This window comes from Manihot esculenta, chromosome 10, assembly GCF_001659605.2.
Source record: "Manihot esculenta cultivar AM560-2 chromosome 10, M.esculenta_v8, whole genome shotgun sequence".
Taxonomy (NCBI): domain Eukaryota; kingdom Viridiplantae; phylum Streptophyta; class Magnoliopsida; order Malpighiales; family Euphorbiaceae; genus Manihot; species Manihot esculenta.
The window spans coordinates 31,411,591-31,419,579 of NC_035170.2; the positions used below are offsets into that span (position 1 = coordinate 31,411,591).

The 7,989-nt window shown below is 40.0% G+C and overlaps 2 protein-coding genes across 2 annotated transcripts; one reads left to right on the forward strand and one right to left on the reverse strand.

Annotated features, from left to right (window-relative positions):
* Positions 1-500: 500 nt before the first annotated feature.
* Positions 501-4,071, forward strand: LOC110624542 (FT-interacting protein 1). The gene has a single exon (XM_021769736.2). It carries the CDS (start codon positions 550-552, stop codon positions 3,694-3,696), a length of 3,147 nt encoding a protein of 1,048 aa, XP_021625428.1. The 5' UTR covers positions 501-549; the 3' UTR covers positions 3,697-4,071.
* A 117-nt stretch (positions 4,072-4,188) lies between these two features.
* On the reverse strand, positions 4,189-5,994 carry LOC110625368 (60S ribosomal protein L6). The gene is made up of 4 exons (XM_021770992.2): positions 5,597-5,994; positions 5,105-5,211; positions 4,668-4,849; positions 4,189-4,570 (listed from the first exon to the last, which is right to left on the reverse strand). Exons 1-4 carry the CDS (start codon positions 5,845-5,847, stop codon positions 4,415-4,417), a joined length of 696 nt encoding a protein of 231 aa, XP_021626684.1. The 5' UTR covers positions 5,848-5,994; the 3' UTR covers positions 4,189-4,414.
* Between the last annotated feature and the right edge of the window lie 1,995 nt (positions 5,995-7,989).

Consider the following 7,989-nt stretch of genomic DNA (forward strand, 5'->3'; position numbering starts at 1 on the left):
GAAGAAGAAGAAAAGGCCAAATAGATTGTTTAGGATGGAAAATGATTGATACAGTTCCGACAGAAATTGAATTTCTCAGTTTCCTGATAAAGATCTTAAGCTTTGAAGGATGAAAAAGCAAGCTAAGCAAAGAAAAAAACCTCTGTAGCAAGCATTTGGATGCCAGTTACAAGATAGAAAATTTCACTTTTTACTTTCCCTTTCAAATTCTTGGCAACCAAACAGATTTATGGAGAATTATGCTTATGATTTATTATTATTATTATATTAATTTAATTACCTAAAAGAATGGTCTAGCTTTACCTTCCTTCTTTAAGTAAAGTTTATACTTTCCCTCCATTTTCTGCTTATGTTTCCATAGAACTCATGGGCAGCTTCTCAATCAAATCATTCCTTTCTTAACCAAAAATTCAAAGACAACATTCTCAGTTAGAGACAACGTTAACAAATATTCCTCTTTTATACTCTCCTTGGCGAGTAAAACTTCCTTGCTTCCACTTTGAGTTTCAGATTTCTTGCAGGAAACTCATTGCGGAAAAGAAAAGGAGAATGAAGCTAGTGGTAGAAGTGATAGATGCTCATGATCTTATGCCTAAAGATGGTGAAGGATCAGCTAGTACTTATGTAGAAGTTGATTTCCAAAACCAGCTAAGCAAAACTAAAACTATTCCTAAAAATCTCAACCCTGTTTGGAACCAGAAACTTGTCTTTGATCTAGACGAAACCAAAAGCCGGTACCAGCAATCCATTGAGGTCTCTGTTTACAACCAGAAGAGATCGATTCCCGGCCGAAACTTCCTGGGTAGAGTTAGAATTCCTTGCTTAAATATTGTCAAGAAAGGGGAGGAAGTTTATCAAACTTTCCCATTGGAAAGGAAGTGGTTTTTCTCATCTGTCAAAGGTGACATTGGCCTGAAAATTTACATCACCCCAGAATCCGAAACCAAATCTCCTGCTTCACCTCCTAGTCCACCACAACCAACAGATACCTCTGCTTTAAATTATCTTCCTCCTGTTAATACTTGTATTGCAGAAAATACCAATCTTGACTGCAAAACACTAGCTGCTCTTCCTAAAGCAGAAGCTGCTTCAGTTAAGACTATCAATGCTATTGCAACAAAATCTGAAAAGGAAATTTCTACACTTGCTGTGATAGAAAATTCTACTCCTGTTGCAGTTCTTGAATCCGGTGGCATTACTTCTGTGAAAGAGCCAAACGAGGATAGAATCTATAAGCACCAGGTTCTGCAGCAACCCAGCATGTCAAGGGAGAGAAGGCCTCAAGGTGTCTTACACACAATGCATTCGACCAGTCAACCAGCGCATCCTAGTGAAGAAGATGACTACGCTTTGAAGGACACCAACCCTCAGCTCGGGGAAAGGTGGCCAGCTGGTGGAGCTTATGGAGGAAGAGGATGGATGAATGCTGAGAGATATGCAAGTACTTATGACCTTGTCGAGCAGATGTCCTATCTCTATGTTCGAGTAGTCAAGGCCAAAGATCTTCCTCCTAGCGCAATCACCGGAAGCTGTGATCCTTATGTGGAAGTAAAGCTGGGGAACTACAAAGGCAGAACAAAGCATTTTGAGAAGAAGATGAATCCAGAGTGGAACCAGGTCTTCGCTTTCTCAAAAGACCGACTTCAATCATCAGTGCTAGAAGTTTTTGTTAAAGACAAAGAAATGGTGGGAAGAGATGATTATCTTGGAAGGGTGGTTTTTGACTTGAATGAGATTCCAACTAGAGTTCCACCTGACAGCCCACTGGCTCCTCAATGGTATAGACTCGAGGATAGACGCGGAGAAGGGAAAGTGAGAGGAGAGATCATGCTTGCAGTTTGGATGGGAACACAAGCTGATGAGGCCTTTCCAGAAGCATGGCATGCAGATGCTTCCTCAGTCTATGGAGAGGGTGTTCTCAGCATCCGATCAAAAGTCTATGTATCGCCAAAATTGTGGTACTTGAGGGTAAATGTGATTGAAGCTCAAGACATTGTAGCAAATGATAGAAGCCGCATCCCAGAAGTATTTGTAAAAGCTCAGGTTGGAAATCAAATTCTGAAGACCAAGGTAAATCCGAGTCGTACCACTAACCCACTGTGGAATGAGGATTTAGTGTTTGTAGCAGCTGAGCCTTTTGAGGAGCAGTTGTTGCTTACCGTTGAGGATCGGATACATCCTACAAGAGACGACGTGTTAGGGAAGATAAGCTTACCACTGAATATTTTTGAGAAAAGGCTTGATCACAGACCAGTCCATTCTCGTTGGTTCAATTTAGAGAAATTTGGATTTGGTGTCCTAGAAGCTGACAGGAGAAGAGAACTTAAATTTGCAAGCAGGATTCACATAAGAGTTTGTCTTGAAGGTGGATACCATGTACTAGATGAATCAACAATGTACATCAGTGATCAAAGACCAACAGCAAGGCAGCTATGGAAACAGCCTGTTGGGATATTGGAAGTAGGCATCTTGAGTGCACAAGGTCTTCTTCCAATGAAGATGAAGGATGGCAGAGGAAGTACAGATGCTTATTGTGTAGCTAAGTATGGCCAGAAGTGGGTTCGAACTAGAACCATTCTTGACACCTTCAATCCAAAATGGAACGAGCAATACACCTGGGAAGTCTATGATCCCTGCACAGTTATAACATTAGGAGTTTTTGATAACTGCCATTTGGGAGGAAGTGAGAAACCAAATGCTCCCAGTGCAGCTAGAGATGCACGAATCGGAAAGGTAAGAATACGACTATCAACCTTAGAAGCTTTTCGAATTTACACACATTCATATCCACTTCTTGTTCTGCACCCAAATGGAGTGAAGAAAATGGGTGAACTGCAACTCGCATTTCGATTCACCACCCTATCTCTAGCTAATATGATATATGTGTATGGACATCCTTTATTGCCCAAAATGCATTACTTGCATCCCTTCACAGTAAATCAAGTTGATAATTTAAGGTATCAAGCTATGAGTATTGTAGCGACGAGGCTTGGTCGAGCTGAACCACCATTGAGAAAAGAGGTGGTGGAGTATATGTTAGATGTGGATTCCCACATGTGGAGCATGAGAAGAAGCAAAGCCAACTTCTTTAGAATCATGTCGCTTCTCTCGGGTATGATCTCCATGAGCAGATGGTTTGTTGATGTTTGCCAATGGAAGAATCCGATCACATCAGTTCTGGTTCATATTTTGTTTTTAATACTGATATGGTATCCAGAGTTGATATTGCCGACTCTCTTTCTTTACATGTTCCTCATTGGAATATGGAACTATAGATTTCGGCCAAGGCATCCACCTCACATGGATACAAAATTGTCCTGGGCAGAAGCAGTGCACCCAGATGAACTTGACGAGGAATTCGACACATTTCCAACTTCCAGACCCCAAGATATAGTTCGGATGAGGTATGATAGGCTTAGAAGTGTTGCAGGTAGGATCCAAACAGTAGTGGGTGACATTGCAACACAAGGGGAGAGGTTGGGGTCTCTACTCAGCTGGAGGGACCCAAGAGCAACCAGTCTTTTTATTATGTTCTGTCTTTGTGCTGCTGTGGTGCTCTATGTAACACCATTTCGAGTGGTGGCTCTAGTTGCCGGTCTGTATTATCTACGACACCCTAGGTTTCGAAGCAAGCTACCTTCAGTGCCTGGTAATTTCTTCAAGAGATTGCCAGCCAGGACAGACAGCTTATTATAATGTACTTCCTACTTTGTTGCCTGCTTTTTTTCATTTCTCTAACCTAGATACTGTGACTTCGTAAGTTTTAAATAAATGATCTGTTTGAAATTTTTTCCTTCATCACCATACAGCAGCGTAGAAAAGACGTGAAGCCTTCATTCATGTGAAATTACACCTGGTTTAATAGATCATAGAAGTCCAATTTAATATGAGCTGTTGATCATGATTTGTTACAGCATTAAGGCCTGTTTGCTACAAAACCTTTACAATATGTAATTTCAACATTCACTGACAATACAAGGCATAACAATCAACTACACCAAACCAATCACAACAGACGAAGACAAAATGACCATAAACTAAGAAGATTGTTTGCAAAAAATCATCAAAATCACAGCATACATTTTAAAGTATAGCATATCGAAACATGATACGGAAAGAAAATTGTTTGCAAAAAATCATCAAATCACAGCATACATTTTAAAGTATAGCATATGGAAACATGATACGGAAAGAAATAATTCCCATATTGTATTAATAAATCAGACTAATCAATAGTCTAAGCAACCACACTAACAGAAATGGGAACAAGAAAAATTCCATTGCACAATGCATTGCCATACACTTGAGGTTCATATAGCTGTCTATTGGCAAAAACGAAACAAGAAAACTGCTAAAACAAGGTTCAAACAAAATCCAGCAAAGTCATGGGGAACAATCCTAATCAGTTTTCCCTCTAGAAGACAAGCTCATGAGGCTTCATTCCTGCCTTAAGAGAAAATCTAGCCCCTAAATAAGCCTTCAAGTCTGGGACCCCCTCAATTGATTTAATTAATGGTGCATCCACAGTCTTTTGATCATCCTTCTTCTCTTGTGGAAGCACATTCTTTTCCTGAGAAGTGAATTGGGACAACAGACAATATCAGCATAAAGCAATAAAACACATAGTTTAATCACTTAGGAACTGTGAGATTAACAAGCAAGCCAACCTCTTTCTCAGACTCAAAGAACTCGCCCTCGCCCTTCTTTTTCTTCCTCTCACCTTGCTTGGCAAAGTATGTGTCATCAAACTTATCGACATTAACCCCAGATATATCAACCTTGGTGGAAGTAGCAATGACATAAGATTGATTCAGTCTCCTAAGGGGGACACCATTGATCTTAAATGGTCCTGCAGCAGGCAGCAACATAAATCAACTGATGAAACATATGTCAACAACTTTCATGATTTCCAGTAGAGATTGGGCACAGCACTCAGAACCTCACATGCAAATCAGGCAGAAAAAAAACACCAAAATCTTTCATAAAAGTTTTATTCTTACTGTTTCCTGTGGAGGTTTAAATGCTTCCAGCACACAAATTTCATTTTATTTTGGTACGGATATCATCCTAATTATACAATAGAACAAAAGCAACACATGCTCACCAGTGACCAAAAGCAGCCCAGAGGTGAGCTGCTTCAGGAAAACAACTCTCTTGCCCTTGAACCTTCCGGCAAGAATGATCAAAACAGTTCCTGCTGTGATGCTAGCTCTGCAGGAAAAACCATAAAAAAGACAATCAGACGTCAATCATTAGCCTCAATCCATATTATGAGGGAGAAACAACACTATCTAAAACAAATAACAAAGGCGCTGAACTGAAACCATTATCTCCCACTTTACCAGCACTTTCTTGATATACCCAAACATATGCTCAATCAAATACAACAGAGAACAGAGATTCATATCAATACAATAAATCTACAAAATCATAAAAGAATTAAGAAATAAATCCAAAATCATCCCAAAATGCACATATTTTTACGCTTAAAAAATCAATAAAATGCTAAGACTGAACGCTAATAAATAACAACAGAATCAAACCGAAGAAATGAACACATAAAGATCAAAGAGAGATAAGAATTCACAGTAAAGACCTGAGCTTGGCAGGTTTGGGCTTGCGCTTATTAAGCAAAGGCTTTTTAACGTCATCTGCCGGATAAAATTTTGCAGGCTTCTCCGCTGCAGCAGCTGGCTTGGGTTTAGGGTCGTGCTTTGGGAATACGCCTCCGTTTTTAGCCTTGATAGCCCACAAACCCCTCTTGTGGTACATCTGAGACCTCGAGTACTTGCCAATTCCTCGAACTAGATCTGGGTTTCTGCTCACCTTCGGAGTCTTGGGAGCCATTGCTTGGGTTAAAGGACTCTGCCTCTCTCAGCGTCTCTAGCTCTTAGAAAATGGGAGACTCAAAGCCAGAAATATGGGTTATATATGCGGCGTTTTGATAAAGAGATGGCTGTAACATGATTAAAAACCCTAGAAACCCTAAGCGCTTGTGCGTGAGGGGGACTTTAAAGGCTGTGCGTGTGGAGGATTTGAACGGGAGGGAAATTTATTATTTAATTTTTAATTATTTTTATTATTAATAAGTCGGTATGTTTTTATTTTTTATTTTTGTGAATAAAATAATAGAGATTTAAATAATGTAATAAACTACATAAAATTTTAAATTAAACTTGGGTTTAGATATTGATACCTTTTTTGAGCTAAATCAGTGAACGTTGATGGAAACCGTCAGTATAATACAAAGTCGTTGCTGAAACTCGTTAGGTGGCTTTTGGAATTTGCTATTAAGCTAAATAATTTGAACTCCTTTGATATTTCTTCTGAAAGGACGAGACATCTTCTACGCTAAAGTCATCCTCTTATTCCTTCTAGTATATTTAAATAGCCAATACCAACTTTCAATCCACACCTTTCGAAGCATCATCTGCTTCATTTTCTTTGACCCCGACCTTCCCTTTAGACCGTCTCTTAACCACCTCCGTACGAGTCCTCAAGATGTTGAGGGAGGCTTCTTCCCTTTTCCTGGGAGCCGTGACTAACGTCTCTCCCAAGTAGCTTGTAACTTCTAGATGTATTGGAGCATTTGCTTATCGGTTAAGTTATTGAAATCTGCTTCATTGATCATTAAAAGCGTATTTTGTCCACTACCAGAGGTGGAAAAAATAATGACGCCCTCATTGTTAGCAATATTAGTAGCAGCTCGTGAACTACCGATTATTTTGAGAGAGAAAAGAGAGATATTTCTTTCTACGAGGAAAAAGTAGGAGACTGGTCTTAATCCAAATGAATAGGAAGGATTCAATAAATTTTTCGGCAACGGAACCAGATAATGTAGTCAAAAGATAAAGTTGTACTGTGGTTGACTAAATCTGCAAGAAAGAGAATGCGAGATGGTGGTGAGTGCCCACGGCAGCCACTACGACGCTTAAATCAACATACTGGAGAAGAGAGTAAATGTAATGAATTATTTAGAACTTTTGTGTAAGAGAACAATATATCTTTATTTCTGTGATTATTTCTCTTTTATACCATAAGAAAATGGAGATAAATATGATATTTTTTGATAATGCAATAACGATGTGGCTGTAATACCCGGCTAGACTCCAGTATCGGAATTCCTACCGCCCGGTGGAATCTCGGATGTCGGAGACCTCTAGAAGGGGTAAAACCATGTTTTCATGAAATGTTTTAATGTTTTTGATGATTTTAAGTAAAGAGGAAATGAGTTTTTGGAATAAAAATACCCTTGGAGGAAACTCAGGTTCGGCCGCCGAAACTCAAAATTCGGCCGCCGAAACTCAAAATTCGGCCGCCGAACATGCATGCTTTTCGGGTGAGCCTTAGGCCCCCGAAGGCATAAGTGAGGGAAGCCCAGGTTCGGCCGCCGAACCTCAAGTTCGGCCGCCGAACATGGCATGCATGCGGGGGCACGTTCGGCTCCCGAATGTGGCCTGGCCAGCCACTATAAAAGAGCCCCTTAGCCGAAATGGGCGAGCTTTCTCCCCATTTTCGGCCAAGGTGAGCCCTTCCGCCGTTCCTCACCATCCTTGAGTTCTTTCCTTCAAATCTTTCAAGATTTTCACAAGTTTTTACGTTGTTTTGAAGATTTTCGAGTTTAAAGCAAGTTTTGGAGCTTTGAGGTTCAAGAACTCAAAATCTCCCACCTCCGAGTTTAGGACGTCTCTCTCTCGATCTTCAAGAGGTAAGAGCCGATCTTAAGCTCATTTCATGTTTAAAGTAAGTTTTATGCAAGATCTATGGGGTAGAATGCATGTTTAGCTCATAGTTAGGTTTTTTAGTTAATGTTATGTTTTGAGCAATGTATGTTGGATTTGTGTTGTTGTTGTGTGTTGTAGTTGGGGTTTAAGTTAGTTTGAAGCCCCTAGGAGCCAATGTATGTATATTTGCATATTTTGGTTGAGCTAAATGCATGATTGGAAGTTTTGGAGGCAAATGTGCTTAAAGGAGCCAAGTTTCTGCCCT

Coding starts and splice junctions, on each gene's coding strand:
- LOC110624542 (XM_021769736.2), top strand. CDS start 550: ATGAAGCTAGTGGTAGAAGTGATAGATGCTCATGATCTTATGCCTAAA.
- LOC110625368 (XM_021770992.2), bottom strand. CDS start 5,847: ATGGCTCCCAAGACTCCGAAGGTGAGCAGAAACCCAGATCTAGTTCGA. Junction 5,212..5,596: donor CCCAAACCTGCCAAGCTCAG/GTCTTTACTGTG, acceptor TTTTTCCTGCAG/AGCTAGCATCACAGCAGGAA. Junction 4,571..4,667: donor TCTTTGAGTCTGAGAAAGAG/GTTGGCTTGCTT, acceptor TTCACTTCTCAG/GAAAAGAATGTGCTTCCACA.